Genomic DNA, 21,688 nt, shown 5'->3' on the forward strand with positions numbered 1-21,688 from the left:
CTATTTTGAATCAAGCTGTGAAAATTGTTAATTTTATTAAAACCAAGTTTTAAATTCAAAAATATTTATGATTTTATACCAAGAGACAGACAGTGAACATAAAACGCTTTTGTTACATTTCGAATTAAGGTGGTTATCCAGAGGCAAAGTTTTAAATCTTTTTTAACTTTGATCAGAAATTCAAATTTTTTTCTGTGATTCAAAATTTGAATTGCAAAAATTATTAGTGAATTATTAGTGAATTATGGTTGCCACGTTTAGCATATTTAGCTGATATTTTTGGAAAGTTAAATGAATTCAATTTAGGATTACAAGGACAAAGTGTTAATTTGTTTACCATTAGAGATAAAATAAATGCAATGACAAAAAAAAAAAAAAAAAAAAACTCAAACTAATAATCAAAGAGTTGGATAATAATTTTATGGTTTCTACCACTTTTAGAAAGTTTTCTAACCGAAAATAATTTGCAAATAAAAGAAGAATTAGCATTGACATTAAAAATCATCGTTTTTCATTGATAAATAACTTCATTGTTTTTAATAAATAACTTCATAAATAACATCAACGTGTATTTTTCTGAGGATTATGAAAAAGAAAATTGGATTAGAAATCCATTTTGTTCAAATGTACCTGAAATTTTATCTCATGAAGAAAAAAAAAGGACAACTGACAGAAATTTCTTGTGACCGAACTTGAAATTTCCTGTGAACTGAAGATTTCAAAACTTGTTAATTTTTGGTTTTAAAAAAAAAAAAAAAAAAAAAAAAGGCATTTAAAGGCATTTAAATAAAGCTGTTAAATTTTTACTACCTTTTTCCACAACCTATTCGTACGAATAAGGATTTTCTTCCGTGAAATTTTCTTCTTGAAAAAAAAAATACATAGCAAAATTAAAAGCAGATCCTAATTTACGGTTAAAACTAAGAGAAATAAGACCCAAACATAAAGAAATTGATCACTCTTAAACAGGCCCACATTTTGCACTAAATTTTAGAATTAGTATTATAACTCAAATTTTGATAATTAAAATCATAACCAATCTTTAATATTTTTATATGTGCATATTTAATACAAATAGCCAATAGATTGTGCAGATGGTAAAAAATACAGTCAAAAGTCGTTAATTCCGACACCCATAATCCGGAATGATCTATAATCCGGACCTCAAAGCTAAAAACTTTCTGCGCATGTGCCGTGTTAGCACATGCTCCCAGGCGTTTTACGCGTGCGCGTAAGAACTTGACTACTGCGCATATGCGTGTGAGCAAGCGCAGAATACGTTTTCGCCTGCGCGTTTAATGTATAACGGACGGTGTAAGCTAAAATTATCTAATTATCTATTTCAGTTAATGTTAATGATTGTGTTGTTCCTTAATCTTCGAATAGGATCCCGCTTATTATTTTTTGCAGACTGTAAGAGCAATTTTATAAAAGTAAACTTGAACTTTCGATTATGTCAAATAGAATTTCCGATGCTGGAACTTCCAAAGGATCTACAAAACGAAAGTATGTTTCAATGTCCAACAAACAAAAAGTGAAATTGCTGCAAAAAATGGATAAACCCATGAAGAATGTGACAGAGAGGTTAGTGAAAACGAAAAAATTTCGATTAACAAGTTAGTCGGTATTCTCGGCACAGCAATTAACGGGACTTGAACAGCAGAACTTTTTAACTGAACAAGAAATTATGTCTGTTTATAGAATTAAAGAGAAAGTATTATCACATAAAACGAAGCAACTTAAACAACTTACATTGAAAGAAATGTTTAATAAAGTAAACAAATAAATATTAAGCTTTTTTTCTGTAAATTTTGATACCCTTTAGATAATAATTGTTCTTTATTTCATAAATTACGGTTTCATATTTTTAATTTTAGAATTTCTGCATGCCATCTTACGAGATTTAAACTGATGATCTATAATCCGGAAAAATCGATAATCGGGAATCGAAGCCCGACGAGTCCGGATTAACGACTTTTGACTGTATACCTTTTCAATATTTCTATTGAGAAACGGAAAAATAATCACTGTAAAATGTAGTGGTGGTACCAAAGTTTTTCAATTACTGTTTAGATGGTGCACGTTAGTCAAAAGGTTGAGAACTGCTAATTTAAAGTATATCTTAGAAATAACATTTCTATATCAACTGGCAAAACAACAGCTGATGTTTTTATAGTATGATGGACAATACACGCTACTCATCCCACTCTAATTAAGCCATAAGTTTCTGTTTAACAAAAACATTTTATCCACATTTTTCAGAGTTTCAGAGATTCCTCCAAAGTTAGAATGGATATTATTGGCACAAAAACCAATAACTTTTTCTTTTAAATTATTTTCTTCAAGTAATTAATTAGTTGTTGACAATATCGGATGTTTCACCAAGTAAGGATATAAACTATACAATTTTTACTCTAACTCCATAACTATAATCTATAAATCTAACGAGTATTGAAAAAAGTTTTATTTCCTTGTGATTTAACACATCAGTTAAGAAAAAAACAAGTGAACATTTTTCCAAATCATTGTGCACAGCTCTTTAAAGCATAATGCATGAAAATATTTAGTATTACTGCTTCGGTCTTGGTTTGTGCGCATATAAACTTAGGCTCAAATGCCAATGAAGCAGCTTGGACATAAAATCCATACACCTAAAGCTATGGTTGTGGCAGGCAATATGGTATAAAAAAGTACCTTCTACTGCATTTATAATTCTTCTTCCTCATCACCCTATTTTCTCCTGTTTGAAGAAATGCTTTGATGACAAGCTACATGCAGCAGCAGAGTTTGAGATTTCATGTTTATTACCATTTATATGAAGATTAATATCTCGTATATCCAATATGGCTTATTGAAAATTTTGAAGAACATATATTGCACCATACATCGGAATTTCAATATTTTTCAATAAATGTGTATTCCTTCTGTAGGTCTTCGTTAAAAGTACACTTCCTTTTTTTGAACCCATTCCTAAAAAATATATGATAATCACTATTGTCAAATTTGTGCCATGTAAAAACAGGTTGATGTGTGAACATGGAGAGAATAGGGGGCGAAAAGGGGTTTCTTTTATTATTATGTATGGTTTTTTATTATTATTATTGATGTTTCTTGCCTTAGTAATGTTGTTAATTTGTTGCTGTTTCATGTAATTATTACTGCACTGCCATTTTTCAAAAAGACTGTCATCTTTTCCTTCCTAAGCTTATAAGGTATTTCTCCCAACTTCTTAGCATGCCTTCGTGTAGTAACGACCAGCACACTCGGTGCATATTCGTAAAATCTGTGGTTCGAATCGCGGCGAGGGCAATGCTCATTTTTCATGTCTTCTCTTGCTTCGAAATAACCTAATGTCTCTACAAGCTGGTGAAAAATTAGTCACCAATGACTGGGGACTTTTCAGCAGAGGTGGGTGAATAATCAGGTAGTACAATCAAATTATATACACACAGAAACAAAAAATAATAAAGCTGAATTCAAGTAGCAGTATATTCACAATCAGTATATAACAATATACATATATATATATAACTTATTTACTAAAGAAATATTGATTATATTATCTCCTAAGATTAGGAGATTAATTTTAGTATAATTATCTAAAAAGAGTGAATCCATAGTTAGTAAATTTAATTCCGAAACCTGTTTTAAAGTAACTTGAATGCAAATTGTTAAAAATGTTTAACTGGGACTTGAATTAAATCATGAATAACAAAATTTCAATTGTAAAAAGAAATTAAATCAAAAGCAAGTAACCATTGCCATTGATCGGAAATTAGTTGACTTTTCAAGGGGAACAAGCCAACTCCCATTCAATGAACAATAATTAAGAAATAAATACGAAGCTGTTTCGTCCTTTACTCAAGTAATAAAGGGATGCCAAACTGGCAATTTAAGTTAGGCAAAATATTTCCGTGAATTGAAGGGATCATGAACCAATGCAGAGCACTAATGAATCCATTCTGATTAAGCATTTTCGCTAATTCAATTTTAAGTGAAAAGCAATTTATGCAGTAAAATTGATAAATTACTTGAGTGATTGTCCCCCGACACCCTCGTGTTTATGTATTTTAATTCAAAACTATTTGTAAAAATTAAACATTGGAAATCGGCATTATGAAAAAGAACTCAAATTAATTGAAATAAACATTAGAAAATTACAAAATATAAGAAATATAATGCAATCTTTGCAAAAACAAATCAAAAAAGTAAAAATATAAATTAAAAATATATATAAAATAAGAAAAGGGAATGTACATGAAGATATAAAAGGCCAGAAAAAGCATTAATTAACTTGTGTTCTTTCTAGTGGGAAGTGGGCAAAGCGTTTTCTTCGCGTCTTACTCAGAAGGGTTGCGTTTCCGAAATTCTTGATCGGCAGCGAGGGCTTTGAATTATATCAGTTGGCGAAACTTGTGTGAAGTAATTTATGGGAGAGGGAGTGACTAGGAATGCTTGAGGGATGTTTCTTGTCGGAATTAAACTTACTAATTATGGATTCACTCTTTTTAGATAATTCTACTAAAATTAATTTTAGGAGATAATATAATCAATATTTCTTTAATAAATAAATTACTATTAACTTACTTTGCAGCAATTGTGCAAGTAGTAGAATAACTCGATTTCACACAAAGTGAATTTAAGATCATACAACAATATATATATATAATGGTATATAACAATTTCTCACATATTCAGCATTAACCAAATTACTAAACATTTTCTTGTCAAAGGAATTTAACATAGAATTCTATAAACTTAATAATATAAATAAGGAAGTCAACAAGTATACTTCATTGCTTAATTTTCAAAAATATTTTACCTTCATCTATGGGTTTTTTATCTTCTCCATCTAGATCAATTAAACTGCGAAGAATTTTGAAAACTTTCTTTCTATAATCAGTTACTTGACACACATCACAATTAACTAGTAGCAGTGACTGTAGTTTCTTCAGTTTTGTCTACCGCAAAAAAAAAAAAAAAAAAAAAAAAAAAAAAGGTTCATATATAAACATAATTGTATGAAAAGGTAGCAGGGAGTAAAATTACAATACACTCATATGAAGTATAAAATGCATACTAATGAAGTGGACACAAGAAGTAAATCACTGTGATTTTTCACAACAGATAACAGTAGCAGTCGCGTGTCTTGCCCCCCCCCCCAAAAAAAAAACACCGTAAGATTTCCATGTTATTTTAATTAATTTTCCATATCACCAAAAATATTTTACTTCTCTTCTTTAACAAAAACTACACCTTTAAATCAGGAAATTGAATCTTAAACTTTAAAACTGAATTCAGAAAACTTTGGCATATGTTTCTGCAATTCACCTTTAATTATAATAATGATACATACAGAAAAATACCAAAATGTTTTTGAACAAAATTAATATATAGCATAAATTTAAAATAATCTGTTATGTAAAAGCTGGCAATCTATATGTTTGTGCAAAATTTCATCACAGCCTTTATGATAAAATTCATAATGGCTGTGAATTTCATTTGGCTTGAGAATTTTTCAAGTTTGCATGATTGTATAACGGATGAAATAAAAAAATATCATACAATTAATTGGGAGAATGAAAGTAAACACTGGTAGAATGGCAGTATATTTAAAAAAATACATTTGATCCTTTGATGATGTGCTTTCTGATCATATAGCTACCAAAATAAACCAATGCATATCTATAGATAATATAAATTCTTGAGAAAAAAAAGGTACTTGTTGTCTCAAAACTTTATATACCTTTATGCAGGCTCTAAAAGGCAACACCTTCCATTACAGAAACAAATACTGCTTTAAACCCACATTTAATTAACTGTCTATTGCACCATCTGATGAAAGTTAGTTAATTAGCCTAACAGTATGAAACACAAAACAGTTACAAACAAAATCCTAGAACCATGAAAAAAATTATCAGCACTAAGATCTCTTTCCATCCCCTGCAGCTTTTCACATTGTATCACCAAATATTTTATCTCATTTGGTAGCCATTTTCGCTCAGAATACAAAATTCCATATTCTTAAAGAAAAATCCATGATCTTTCTGATAATCTGCATTTCCCTGAAAAATACAAAGCAACGTACTATGTGGCCAGAACAGACAACCCCTGACATTGCCAATGTTATGCACGTACATGCAGCTGAAAAAGCTTGATTTCTGCTTTCAAATTCAACAGTAATTTTCCTGATTAATGTTTGTTCTTCTTGCATTCAAGTACATTTTTCCCCCTCATAAGGAATCCTAATGGAACTGTGGAATTTACTGGCTGATGAAAAAGAAAGCTTTGCATTTCTTCAGAAACATGGTGTTTTGTTCAACGATAGAGAATTCAAAAATTTGCAAAGCATGAAGTTATACTTCTTAAGTGATGGATTTTATGTACTGAAATTTGTGTATGATGCTCATGTGTGCCATATTTTTAAGTGAAAACAAGTGACAGTGTGCACAACACCAATTTCTGCAAGACGCTGAATTTGTGCAACACTCCTTTTTTTTTTTTTTTTTTTAAGCTAAAAAAAATTGCTCTGTACATGGGGAGAACAATGCCTAAAAAAATTACGTGCTACACTATGGCCGTTTCTTGCATTTTCATTAAATTGATAGCTGTTTTATGTAATTCTTAGTTTGTGCCATTTTTCAGCATCTTAAATTGGCCTAAAAAATACAAAACTACTTTTTTTTTTTTTTTTTTTTTTTTAATTTTAAACAGAAAAAGATCTTGCAGAAGAAATGAAAATAGAAAAAACAGAGAAGGAAGACTGCTAATCACATTTCAAAGAGAGAAAGCAATAACAATGTGCAAAGATTTTTTTTAAAAAAAGGGAGAAAAAAAGAAAAATGTTCATTCCATTAAGTCAATTCATAATGCTGATGTGGCTTAAGTAGCAAGTAAAATTTTTAAATGATAAAACCAAACAGTACTAAATTACAACAACAGTACAGTGAAAGACATATATTGCCTTGCTAAGATGCTCAATTTAAAAACCAAGATTCTCACGAAAAAGTATACTAGAACGTTTCATTTTTTATTAAATACACTTATCTACAACACTATTTGAGTCTTGATAATAAATAAAAAATAAAATTTAGAATTCAGGACACTTTTCTGCGAAAGGGGTTCCAGTTGCCAAATGCAGTAGCTTGTTTATATCGCATCATAAATAGCTGAACAATGACACTGTTGCTAGTAAAAACAAAGAATAAACATCAATCCAGAAATTTTCTCAGCAAAAGTATATTTACAGCTATCCATTGGTGAAACTTGGCGATTTTTGGCGGTACATAGATACAGAGTTTGTGCAATTCTTTGACTTCATTTATGGTTCTTCCGCGAAAAATCGCCAAATTATTTTACAATGTTACAAGTTGCTTAAGCAAATGAATTTGCTGTTACAAGATACGATGAACACCTGCAAATTAAGTACAATCTTACTTATCTTGATATGCAATGCCTTCCGCAAAATGGTGAAATAAACATCAGCACAGCACTGACTGCCCCAATCTAGATTCCTACTTCACTGAATTCATATGAGGATGATTGTTTGAAAAGAAGCAGATGTTTTCAGTAATGTCAAATTGGCAGTTTTATGCTTTTTATATTAGAAGTTAATTTCATAAAATCTTTTATATTATTTTATTAATTCTAGACTTAAAAGTCTTATTTTCATGAAGTTCTACATTCTCTCATAGTTATCACCATTTATTAACATTTCACATCTACATTAATGTTTGGCACTAAGTGGTGCCTTGTTAACAGAAGGGTACCAAATTCAGATTTGATTAACACTCTAAAAATTTTTAATATTATAATACACATAAAATTATTGAATTAGAAACCATTTTAATATTGGATGATTGCTTCCCCAATAACACTCCTCCTAAGGACAAGAAAAAAGCAACCTACAGAAATTCAGCTCCACAAGCAAACGTACTCAATGTGAAAGTATGCATTTATACATTTATTGCAAAGACTGAAACTTTGCATTAATGTATTTCTGTTTCAAAATTTAGCACATGCCCCCCAAAGAAAACTTATGTAACTATATTTCTTAATTGTTTTCAAAGTTTTAAATTGTTTGTGATATTAACTTATTTTAATACTTATTCTTTAACTACTCAGCACTGTGTGCAATTGTTAAAATTTTAATTTAAAGTAGTTAAGATTCTATTAAAAATACAGGCAGAGCACTTTTTTAAGATTTAGCTCTTTCACATTCTGCAATGCTACTGAAAATAAATGTCACTTACAAAAGCAACAGGATAAAAAGCAGGTAGTTTTTACCATTATCATTGCAGATGGATATAACTATTAATAAACATGCATAAATTTTTCAAATAAACTTAAAACTTACCATTGGTTTGAGAGGCCCAACGTCTTTTATCCTATTATTGCTCAAGTTGAGATGTGTAAGATTTGAACACCCACGGAGATAAAATAATGTATTCGCAATACTATTTGATGAAAGGTCCAACTAGAGCACACAAATAAAAATTTTAAAAACAATTTATCATGCACAAAAAAAACATTTCACTACAATTCATAATATATAAATTAATTTACAAGTAAAAATTACATGTATATGTATATCTTTGTGCATGTATATATTAAGTCATCCAGAAAAGTTCTGCATTTTTTGTATGATTATTATAAGCAGTAGTACAAAAACATAAATTTCAGTCAATTACATACGCATCATGTTGTTCTATGACTTTCTGCTTTCCAGCACATGAAAAATTCTTTTTTTTTTTTTTTTTTTTTTTTTTTTTTTTTAATCAGCTTTATTCAAAGAACTTAAAGTACTGTTTGACAATCTCCAAACAACTGAACTCTGGCCATTCACAGAATTTTGAAGTCACAGACAAAAATTCAAGGGATAAGGTTTATTGAATGCAAGAAGTGAGACAAAACATTACAGCCACACATAATAAATCCTTGGCATTCATTGACCACTTGGAGAAAGTGCAGAATTGCCCACTGCTTGGTACGTTTTTAAGAATTTCACATACTTGGTATGCACGTACACATCAACCTATTTTCACTTAAAAAACATATCCCAGAATTGCACAAAAGTGGCATTGTGACTTTGTCCACGTACATATTGATTTATTTTCACTTAAAAAGCCAAAAATTTGACAAAAATCCAAATCTTCTTACTCTTGTAAAAAGCACCAAACAAATAAGTGGGCGATTCTGCACTTTAGCGGACCACTTTAACTATTACTCAGTTCTTAACACTTTGCTTCAGTTTCTGATTTTAAAACTGCAATTAGGAAATAATATTTTCCAGATTTATTGTTTGATACAGTTGAACAATTAATTCATAGTGATTAATTCATAGAACAATTAATTCCTTTATAATATCACCATGCATTAAAGTATTACTTTTTTGTGATTGTAGCTCCCTCTCAATGTTATTAAAGATTTTATTTAACCTTAATTCATGATCTTTTCCTTGTAACATTATTGTTTATTATCCCCTTCTCAACTCCAGTAATGATTTAAAAAAAAAAAAAAAAAACACTTTTTTTTTTCAGCTATGAAACCCACGTCTAAACTCAAGCAAACATATTCTGCTATGTAAAAATATTAGCATACATAACTCCAGCTTACATAACTCAATCTTCTTCTAAAGATCATGTACTGCAGTGTACTTTTTGGAATATTTAGTCTACCTGATAGCTGCTGAACTGGATAATGTGGATTTTTAATGATACCTTCTTTTAACAGGTTTTTGTCATCCAAAGCTAGTGTTATCTTGCAGACTTAAATTTCTCGAACCACCTCCAAACTATGCCACCAGAAACAGAAATTTGTTCATATATAGCTAAATTTTGGAAGCAGTTTCACTAGAATATTATGTTTTCCAAAATCGAAATACATGCTTTGATGAAAATGAACCTATGAATTCTCCATTGAAATAAAAACTATGCACAATACATGCTAGAATTACTCCAGGAGAGAATAAAAAACCAAACTTAAACATATGCCTTGATCTAGTTTAAGCCACTTCTTATTAGCAGTAACAAAATAATTAGAAAACAATGCACCTCCATTTGAAAAACTGCAGAACTCTCCAATTGACCCAATATGCACACACTCACATATATACACCTTCATTGTATAATTTAAATATTTTATAGAAAAAAAAAAAAAAAAAGCAACTACATTTTTGTGAAATTCATTATCTTGATACAGTTCTCTCAAAGCTTTCTGCTCAGTATATATCAAAAGTGCAGCAATTTAAAAAACTGTATTTTTATATTCAAGTAGTTTCTATATTTATTTTCACAAATGCATTTTAAACCAATATTTTTAACATATAAATTCAAAATCTTTTTATCTTGCACAGTATCAATCACAGAACAGAAACAATAAATTTTAGCTTTGGTTACCTAAGTTTTCATAGCTTCTTTCTTAAACCAGTAACATAAAATATTTTTTACTTAATAAGATAGAAACAGAAGGTGAATTTTCAAACCTTTTTAAATTTTTTAATAGAAAAATACACAAAATAGCTTGGGTGTGTCTATATTTTAGGATGCCCCTTAGTTTATTGCCAAGTTGTTGTTTCATTTAATGCTAAATTGTTGTTTCATTTATGAACCTGAGTAGTTGAATGTTATGGAAACCTTATTATGACCTTATGACCTGACTGCAGTGAATTTGACCAATGGGAAAATATTCGTATGGGCTTATTTTTGTGTTAGATGTCAGTTAGAAAGTACATTGCTTATTTTGTGCTTTGCATCATAAAATAGCTGCTGGTGGTAAACTGTGTGTTTGGTGGTACAGAACAAGAGAATGGTTAAGGACAGAAGAAAAGAAACTTTGTTGGATATAATTCAATAAAATATTTTACCTGGAACAACAATCATATCCAACTGCTGGAAGCCATGTGACTGTCTTTTTGAAAATGGCTTCGTTTACTTCTCAGTAAATCACACAGTGACATTTAAGGATCTGGAAACCAGAGTTAAGGAATTTTGTGTGACACAGACTGAGCACACAGAAATTCCTAAATATGGTAAGTCTATATTTCCTTTTTGCAGTACGTTTATGCGATAACATGCATTTCCTTTTTGTGTTTTTCCCCCTCTTTCCTAATGGCAGATTGTGAACAATTACAGTGCAACCCTGTCCATTAATCTATACACAGCCAGGTGAGGTGGTCTCTTTATTATGGAGGCACCTAATAGATGGGCCATCATCGCCTCCTATGAAGGGACAAACAGTTACAACCATGCCTTCTCCGGGATTTGAACCCAAGCTCTTCTTTCATTGTTTGATTTAAAATTAAGTTTATTGAGATTATATATTGAGGAATTATAAGCCGAATAAAATAAAAATATCTGCCCTGAAGATAAGGATAGTGCTGACAGATCAACTTCCAGTTCATTGTGTGCCGCGACATCCCCCCCCTCCCGCAGAGCAGCATGAAATTGATAAACAGATTTCGGAATGGTTAGAGAAACAAAGGATATGCCTTTATCCATTTTTTGCAGCAATTCCACTTTTTGTTTCATGGGCATCGAAACATGCTCTCACTTTGTAGATCCTTTGACAGCTCCAGAATCGGAAATTCTTTTTGACATAGTCGAAAGTTCAAGCTTACTTTTATAAAATTGCTCTAACAGTCTGCAAAAAATAATAAGACGGATCCAATTCGAAGATTAAGGAATAACGCAATTTGCAACATTAACTGAAACAGATAATTAGATAATTTTAGCTTAGCTTATACCGTCTGTTATATATTAAACGCGCATGCGTAAATGTATTATGTGCATGCGTAAAGGTCTTATGCAACATGCATTTATGCATGCGCAGAAAGTTTGTAGTTTTGAGGTCCGGATTATAGATCATTCTGGTTTATGGACGTCCGGATTAAAAACTTTTCACTGTATAAATCCACTACAGTTGTGGTGATGGTTTAATAGTTTTCTATAGGAGGGCGAGGAATTGCAAGAAAAAGCTCTATGTCTATAGTAGAGATTTTACACCCATGTACAGATATGTAGATTAGATTCTGCAACCCCAAATACGGTTCCCCCGAGTTCTGAGTCCAAAAGTCCCAGAATTTCTCTTCCTCTTGTAAATGACAGTGGTCAATCTCATCAAGCCACTATGATGGCTAAAATATGCAAACAGAGGTTATTATTTGAGCTGATTGATTGTATCATATTTACCTAACCTAAATTCCATACAGCACGTCTGGGATATTCTAGGTCTGCAACTCATCAGACCCTTCCTCGAAGCATCTAGATATTCTCTAAAAACCTACAACCCTCTTCTGCTTTTTAAGAATAACATTTGCTCCCATAGAACTTTACTGATTATTCAATTAGCAGTATGGAAAGACATTTTAAAGTGTAAATTTCTGCTAAAGGAAATCATATGCTCTATTATGTAATTATATCTTTAAGAACAGATTGAATGATGTTTCCTTTTTTTTTTTTTTTTTTTTTTCATAATTTCATATAAGGAATAATATTTTTGAATTACTGAAATACACAATGTCTTTATAAGTATTTAAACATAATTTAAATCTCCAATGTCCTTTTGTTCTGTAACAAAGGATTACTTAATTCTTTAACAAACAGAATCGCACTTAAACAACAAATTACAGGCTCTGGAACATAATAATACTCACAATTAAAAAATGAATACCTACTTTCTTTAAATTAAGTAATTTTGGAAAGCCTCTTAAGTTGTTGATGCCATTATTGCTTAAATTAAGAGATTCTAAATTCGTAAATTTTTCAAGAAGATTCAACTTTATTGGCTCACCACAGTTTTCAAGATTTAATTCAGTTACCTGAAAAACAAAATAGATTGTTCATAATACAGATGTTTTTAAAAAAACTCATATTACCTGTAAGAAAAGGGGGGAAATAAATGCATTCAATTCTTTTAACTCTTTCTTTAAAAAAAAATTTACTATTTCCAAACCTAATTTTTTTTTTTAAATTGCTGAAAATATATACAAAATAAATGCAAATAAAAATACAAAATATTTTTGTAAATAAGCAGTTTTTTCCCTTGGCTTACCAGTGGTCAAATATGCGATATCTCATCCACTGATCTCCGGTTTTCCCTACAATGCACCCAATTTTTAAATTTTTAAAAATACACTGACACTATATGTATTAATTCTATTGCTCTGAGTGATCTTAGATAAATAGCTACATAAAAATCATTATTAAAATTATGTAAAAAATGTTTTGGAAAATGTTTTTCAACCTTGCCGTTAAAACAGCTGGAACAATCTGCCTTCGACATCAAAGCATACATAACACATTTATCACAAAAAACGAAATAGTTTATTAGTTGTTTTGGGGGTATGAGGGGGGTTACTTTGTCAAAAAAAATTTTGGCTACAAATTTCAAAAATATCTCGAATAGTTTTTTAGTTGAAACACACCACATTTGAAAAATTTCAAACCATGGAACAATACAATGTCACATATCACATCTCTCACAATAGCAGGGCTGTGGAGTCGGTAGCAAAAATGACCGACTCCGACTCCCTCACATATATATATATACAGTCAAAAGTCGTTAATTCGGACACCCATAATCCGGAATGATCTATAATCCGGACCTCAAAGCTAAAAACTTTCTGCGCATGCGCCGTGTTGCCACATGCGCACAGGCGTTTTACGCGTGCGCGTAACACCTTGACTACTGCGCTTATGCGTGTGCGCAAGTGCAGAATACGTTTTCGCCTGTGCGTTTAATGTATAACGGACGGTGTAAGCTAAAATTATCTAATTATCTATTTCAGTTAATGTTAATGATTGCGTTGTTCCTTAATCTTCAAATTGGATCACACTTATTATTTTTTGCAGACTGTAAGAGCAATTTTATAAAAGTAAACTTGAACTTTCGATTATGTCAAATAGAATTTCCGATGCTGGAGCTCTCAAAGGATCTACAAAACGAAAGTATGTTTCGATGTCCATCAAACAAAAAGTGGAATTGCTGCAAAAAATGGATAAAGACATGAAAAAGGTGACAGAGAGGTTAGTGAAAACGAAAAAAATTTCGATTGACAAGTTAGTCGGTATTCTCGGCACAGCAATTACGGGACTTGAACAGCAGAACTTTGTAACCGAACAAGAAATTATGTCTGCTTATAGAATTAAAGAGAAAGTATTATCACATAAAACGAAGCAACTTAAACAACTTACATTGAAAGAAATGTTTAATCAAGTAAACAAATAAATATTAAGCTTTTTTTTTTTTTTTGTAAATTTTAATACCCTTTAGATCATAATTGTTCTTTATTTCATAAATTACGGTTTCATATTTTTAATTTTAGAATTTCTGCATGCCATCTTACGAGATTTAAACTGATGATCTATAATCCGGAAAAATCGATAATCCGGAATCGCCGAAGTCCCGACGAGTCTGGATTAACGACTTTTGACTGTATATATGTAAACATATACACATGGGTTACAGCTTATTTTTTTAATATAAAAGAAGTAATAGATGCTACAGAAAAAAAATTGATGGCATAGCAAATTATTTATATTAATTAGCATTTATTATCAAATGGAAAAACTGGCATTAGTTATTTCTAAGAAACAATATACTTCTTTTAACTTTTCAGAATAGATTTTTATAAGTTCTAAAAGCAGTGTCTTGCAAGCGCAATCATATTTCTCTATTTCTTCAAAGGCCGTGTAGAAATCTTGTTTGTATTTTTTCATTTTTATATCTAAAGGCTCTTGTTGTTTATTTTCATTCGCTCTGCCTTAGCCTTTTCAACATTATGCAAAAATATGATACGCCTTGTTTCAATTTTCAAACTGTTGCCACCAAATATTATCGCCCTGTATTATATTTAAAGAAATTAAATAATAAAGAATCTGCATGAATGCATATATGTTACTCACAGTGTGATAAAACAACGGTACCTAGAGCCATTAAAATTTGAATAGCGTAATCATCCATAGAATATGGGCATGTGGAAGCCCTAATTTAAATTTGAAATTTGTTTTATTATCCATTTAATATTTTGCAACACTTCAATGAATTTTTGATTAACAACCTAAATGATTTCAAAGCGAGCAATGCAACACTGAATGAAAAAACAATTTTAGATTTCAAAGCGAGCAATGGCAACACTGAATGAAAAAACAATTTTATCTCCTGTATCGGAAATTCTAAAGATACGCTCATTTTAAAATTATTTTGCAATGGTGCTGTTGAACTGAATTTTATGGTTTAAGTGCTAGGAACATGATATTTAATAAATACAGGTAACCACAAAACGTTAAAAAAAGTCCTTTTGGACATAATTTAAAATCTGAAGATTTTTCAGATTTTCTTTATTTTTAAAATTTTTATAAATTTTTCAAAAGGAATTTTGAATTATCTCTACATATAATAAAAGAAAGAGTCTTTGTGTGTGTGTATGTGTCTTTCGTTCGCGCTGTGCGTAAGCTAATAGACCCATGGCTACGAAATTTGGTACATAGGTGCATCTAGACAAGAGCCAGTGCACCTCGAAGCGATTTTTTCGAAATTCGAATTCGAATTTTTTTTATTTTATGTTTTGTGATGAAATTGCGTCATTTTTAGACATAATAGGCTATAGGAAAGCGAGATTTTACTCTATACACTCCCTTTTCACATCATCATGAAACTTAGGCACTTAGCTATTATTTTACGAACTTAAAATAAATTTCGTGTTTCAATAAATCGATTAAATACGAATTTATTTAACAAAGGGAGCTTAACACCTTTTCAACGGGATTTTTTCTAAAAACGTTTATTTTTTTAAATGTACAGTTTATTTTTCTTTGATTTTTGGACACGTTAAACTTTCATCCTTGCGACTGCTTTTACAAAAAGAATTTTGGAAAAATGATAATATTTTGTATTTTTAAAGAATTTTTTTAAATGAAGCTTCGGAGTACACTTCTCACATCTCATATCTTTAAAAATGTGGTTTTGGCAACAATTTTCGCGTCTTATTGTTGTTGATAGATTTTTGATGAAATCGCATCATTTTGAATTGTTTCATTCTTTTAGAAATATGGGTTTGGCAACAATTTTTCATCGTATTTCTTATCTTACTATTTTTAAGAGATTGGCATATTCAGTGTCATCTTTATATATATATAATACATTTTTATTGATAAAGTTGTTCTGCAGAGTAAAATTCTGCACGGACTTTTATGTTTTTTGAGTTGCTTTCATGTTATTTTTTACTTATTTCCCTGTTTGTAAGATATTGAAAAGTTTTGCCTGATTTTTTTTCTTCAATGGAAAGTTGGTTAATTTTTTTATTAGGATAATTAATATTTGTATTAAGGGATATAGCTTATTTCGTTGTAATTTTTTTCTCTTGAAAATATAAGATAAAATATCATTAATTATACTTTACTTTTCAGAATTTTTTGTTTTTTGTATTCTTTTATGTTATTTATTGCTCAATTCACTGTTTTAAGATATTGAAAAATTCAGAGGAATTCTTTTATGAAACAAAGTTCTTAACCTCCTTTATACCATTGAGTTCTTAAGATTTTGCAAAGGGAAGTTGGTTAATTTACTTATTAGGATAATTAATATACGTATTAAGGGATATTGCTTATTTCATTGTAAATTTGTTATACGTAATAACTTTTTTTTATGAAGTTGTTCTGCAGAGTAAAATTTTACGCAGTTTTTAAATTTAACGTTTGGTGTTTCATTCAGCCATTTTTCGGGTACATTTAAAAGCCAGACGAAGGCTGGCAGCTAAGCTGCTAGTAACCTATAAAAGTGTTCCCATAATAGACTAGAAGAAAAACACGCTAATGTGACAATCAAAACCGTAAAAACAACCTTGTATTTAGCGTATGTATAATGAAACACTCAATCGATTTCAAGGGCAGCTAAAGGTCCCTCCTCATCAGGAGAAAGAAATACCTAGAAAGAAGAAAATAAAGGAGAAGGAGTCACAGAAACACATGGTCCTTATCAGCATTGCACGTGGTTATAACTAGATTTTTAATCAGAGTTGCACTGGCCGCCTACTTTTACTGAGCCAGGCTATCCGATCGAGCATGAAAAATTAGCGAAGTTAAAATAGGGAGCGAGGGGCAAATGCACCTTACGCTCAAAAATCTGAACTTCAAATAATGGAAAGCAACCACTGAACGGATTTTTATACCCTCTGGTAGTACCAAACGCGAGGAGGTAATGCCATCTATCGGCAAAAATAACTGAATTAAGATAGTAGAATTTTAAAGGCATTAGGAAGGACTGGATTGGACTTCAAATCATTAACTAAACCTGCTAAATCTTTGTGAATGTGAAAAGCCTCAAGAAAATCCAATTCACCTATGGAAGAAGCCTTTTGGATAATTTTTGCAGATCCAAAATCAAAATTATGGTTAAAAGTCCAACTATGATATGCTTGAAGTTTCGTATCAAGGAACATGAATCTTATGTCAAAAAAGGCGAAATTAACAAGTCTTCAATAGCATATCATAGTTGGACTTTTAACCATAATTTTGATTTTGGATCTGCAAAAATTATCCAAAAGGCTTCTTCCATAGGTGAATTGGATTTTCTTGAGGCTTTTCACATTCACAAAGATTTAGCAGGTCTAGTTAATGATTTGAAGTCCAATCCAGTCCTTCCTAATGCCTTTAAAATTCTACTATCTTAATTCAGTTATTTTTGCCGATAGATGGCGTTACCTCCTCGCGTTTGGTACTACCAGAGGGTATAAAAATCCGTTCAGTGGTTGCTTTCCATTAATTGAAGTTCAGATTTTGAGCATAAGGTGCATTTGCCCCTCGCTCCCTATTTTAACTTCGCTAATTTTTCATGCTCGATCAGATAGCCTGGCTCAGTAAAAGTAGGCGGCCAGTGCAACTCCGATTAAAAATCTAGTTATAACCACGTGCAGTGCTGATAAGGACCACGTGTTTCTGTGACTCCTTCTCCTTTATTTTCTTCTTTCTAGGTATTTCTTTCTCCTGATGAGGAGGGAACTTTAGCTGCCCTCGAAATCGATTGAGTGTTTTATTATACCTACGCTAAATACAAGGCTGTTTTTACGATTTTGATTGTTCCCATAATCTTAAAGTAGATGTATATATATCTAAGCATACCTTCAAAAAATTCGAGTTTTTTATTCAAAATTTGCTAAGATATACGTGAATTAACATTTTGGTGCGTTTTGAAATTTGGCATATTTATTATAAGCGATAATACTGAAAATGCGGTTTACGCACTTTGTTAAAATTATCAGAAAGTATGAATGATGGCTATACAGAAGCGTTCCTTTTTTCCCCGCAGTGTATATATGCTTGGATAGTATGGTAATCAGCAGATGATTAACCTGAAATGAAGATTGGGTCCCACTTCTGCCTAAGGTTCCTTCTGCAATAAACCCTCCATTTCAAAAAGAATAAACATCACATTCTTCCATTCTCGCCTCCCGTCAATTCTTCAGACTGCAGCTTTTTTTTCTCTATATACGGTGTAGATAGAAGAGTTTCCGATTCTGCAAGATCATTCCACAGTCTTTCTGTTAGTGAAACATTAGGGTTAATGGTAGGTAAATTATTAAAATTAGGGTAATCTTAATTCTAACAATCTCTTTATCATAAAATATGTACTTCCTCATCGCACTGCTTGATCAATAATTGCTACTTTTCCTGCTCGCTTCATAAGAACATCAATTTTAAGAGTTCTTGCTGCTATTGCTGCTTACGTAAATTTACCAGTGAGATTTGTAACTAAATGAATCAATTTAATCACCAATGGCAAATATCACATCCATCCTCCTCCCTTATATTTATTAATAGGTTAATAAAATATAAAATAACGGTACTATTCTGTTTTGAGGGCCATAAAAAAATTGCATCGAAAATGTATGCGCAAAAGAGGGAAACTAGCAAACGCGCTCATTTAACAGCGCACCAAATCTAGCATACGCGCTGATTTCAGATTGCATATGTTTATATAGTTCTATATTTCTTAAGACTCCATTGAAATACTAGTTTAATTTTTAAATACTTTTTTGATTTTAAATCCTTTTTTGATATCCTATGGATTTAACAATTGCCCATGACGAAAAGTCGGCAATAGAATTTTGGTTAAAGTGCAGAATCATCCACTGCTTGATGCGTTTTTAAGAACTGCACATACTCGGTATCCATGTGCACATCGATCTATTTTCACTTTAAAAAAAAATCCTAGAATTGCACAAAAATGGCACTGTGCACACCCTTGACATTATCTATGTACACATCGACCTATTTTCACTTAAAAGAAAATTGACAAAAATCTAATTGTTTTTACCCTTGTAAAAAGCGGCGAACAAATAAGTGAGCAATTCTGCTGCACTTTACCGAGAATATTTTCAAAGAAAAGGCATCATTCATTATAGAAAATTACGTTTAAACAGCCAATGAGATGAAGTTATGCTTCAGCGATAAGTCGGTAGCGAAATAGCGATGCAGGCATCCACTCAGTTATGTTTAGCAATTTTTATATAGAATGGTTGGAACTTTAATAGTGGCAACACAGCTGAAAAAATGCTACGCAACAAAAACCAAAGAATATCACATATACCACACGTGAACTACATACCTACCTTACCTCTCAGCAAAAAGACTCGTCCTGCCTACGTCACGCACATGCGGAGTGACGCGAAGAACGAATCCTTGTATTAGCTCACGGTCTAAAGTAAGTGTTGTCAGGATGTTTTCAAAACAAGAACAACGATGTTGGATAAAAATTGAATGTGCCAGAGGTCGTACAGCATGACAGTGTCATCAAGGACTTCAAAAGGCTTGCGGGGAATCTGCATTGCCTTACAGAACCGTAGCAAGATGGGTGAAAGCATTCAATGAAGGACGCCAAAACATGGCAGACATGCTGCGGCCAGGTTGTCCGAGTGTCAGCGATGCAGACATGCAAGCTGTTGCCGCACTAATGGACAGTGATCGCCGCCAAACGTTTCATCAGCTGGCCGGACAAACAGGATTAGCGCATAAGACTGTGCTGCACATTCTGAAGGAACGCCTGTCCATGAGAAAAATTGCTTCACGATGGGTTCCACATCAATTGACGGAAATGCAGAAATGTCTACAATACAATGCTGCCCGAACCCACCTGGAGCGCTATGAGCGCGAAGGAGATGCTTTTTTACGCCGTATCATTATGCTGGATGAGACTTGGGCCCGATCGTACCAGCCAGAACTGAAACGCCAATCAAACGAATGGCATCATCACGGGTCACCACGACGTTCGAAATTTCGTCAGAGCCCCAGCAATGTGAAAGTTATGGTGATTCTCGTGTACGACCATGATGGTGTCATCCTAACGCATACCGTTCCCCCACAGCAGACCGTCACTACGCAGTATTACTGCTCATTTTTGGAGCACAATCTCCGACCAGCTTTGAGAAAAAAACGGTGACACTTTCTGCAGAACGCTCCTCTCATTTTGCATGACAATGCTCGGCCGCATGCAGCGCAAGCTGTGACTGATTTGTTCAAGCGATGGGGCTGGGAAGTGCTTTACCATCCACCAATGGTGACATGAATCACTTTTGTATTCCTTGTAAATAAATAGTTGCCACTATTCAAGTTCCAACCCTCGTAAATCATAATAATCTGAAATAGTTATTTACTCTTATGCTTCCATTCAGTCATGTTTAGCCTTTTTCATATAAATTATAATAATAAAAAAGTATTATATGAAATTAACCTTATATCTAAATTAAAGCATCAATCTTAGATGTTTAATTTAGATTTTGCTGCCCATGGTACTTGCTCAATGACTGCACTTTTAAGAAATTTGTCAACCTAGATTGTTCAATGCGGATGAGCATTATTGTTCATAAATAAAAAGTCACATATGGATCTGATTCTGGAAAGTCTAACATAAGATTCTAACACCTTATCTCAATATCTATGGCTAGTCACTGACCCATTGTCGAAAGTTTACCAAAATGATCACATTCCATACTGTTCAGAAGAAGGTTTTGCATTCCCAACTCCATCCAAATGTAAACATCTGATGTAAACTCTACTCATCAATAAAGAACATATAGGACCACTGATGTTTCCTCCAGTTATGATGTTCTTTTCACCAATTAAAGTGATCTCTCTTTTGTTGCAAAAACAACAAAACAGATAACCTGGTAAGGGCTTTTTCATTAAACTTTCCGTATACAGTTTGTCAAGATCCAACAATTCCAGTGGCAGCTGCAAGCACTTCTCTGCTGCACTGTTAAGACTTTCCGTTATGACAGGCAGTTACTGCCAAATATCGATCTTGAGAAGCAATTGCTATTCAATTAGAACTTAACTAGTGCCTCCTTAAGGAACAGTTGTCTAAAATTGTTTCTATACCTCCGAGACAGTCTTGAAATATTCACACATCTCACAGGTTCCATGACCAACTGTCTGCTTTTAAATGGCTAACAATTCACCACTTCAGATTCTTCCACATGACACTTCAGAGCCATAGCAAGCCATTTTGAGTCCTTATGCACAAAAAAATCAAATGCTGTATTGCAAAAATTCCCTCAAACAAACTCTAAGCAAAGCACTTGATTCATCATCAGTTGAAGTAATGCCTTGATTTGCACATCAGAAAACATTTGATCGCTTTTGATTTGATAATGCTTAGGCTTGTCTTTCACATATTCCCTGCAAAAATGGATTAC

The 21,688-nt window shown here is 32.0% G+C and overlaps 1 protein-coding gene across 2 annotated transcripts in view; it reads right to left on the reverse strand.

Annotated features, from left to right (window-relative positions):
- The window catches only part of Adar (Adenosine deaminase acting on RNA), a 41,620-nt gene that overhangs the window by 17,242 nt on the left and 2,690 nt on the right, over positions 1-21,688 (reverse strand). The window contains exons 2-4 of one of the 2 annotated variants that reach the window (XM_035364348.2): positions 12,674-12,817; positions 8,357-8,476; positions 4,823-4,961 (exon numbers count right to left, since the gene is read on the reverse strand). In XM_035364348.2, the coding sequence (XP_035220239.1) occupies positions 4,823-4,961; positions 8,357-8,476; positions 12,674-12,817 (403 nt within the window). The remainder of the gene's footprint in view (positions 1-4,822; positions 4,962-8,356; positions 8,477-12,673; positions 12,818-21,688) is intronic. The other variant, XM_085816154.1, reaches the window with a different exon arrangement.

Source organism: Stegodyphus dumicola, chromosome 4 (assembly GCF_044657685.1).
Source record: "Stegodyphus dumicola isolate Sdum_Otavi_A_Nest chromosome 4, ASM4465768v1".
NCBI classification, from domain to species: domain Eukaryota; kingdom Metazoa; phylum Arthropoda; class Arachnida; order Araneae; family Eresidae; genus Stegodyphus; species Stegodyphus dumicola.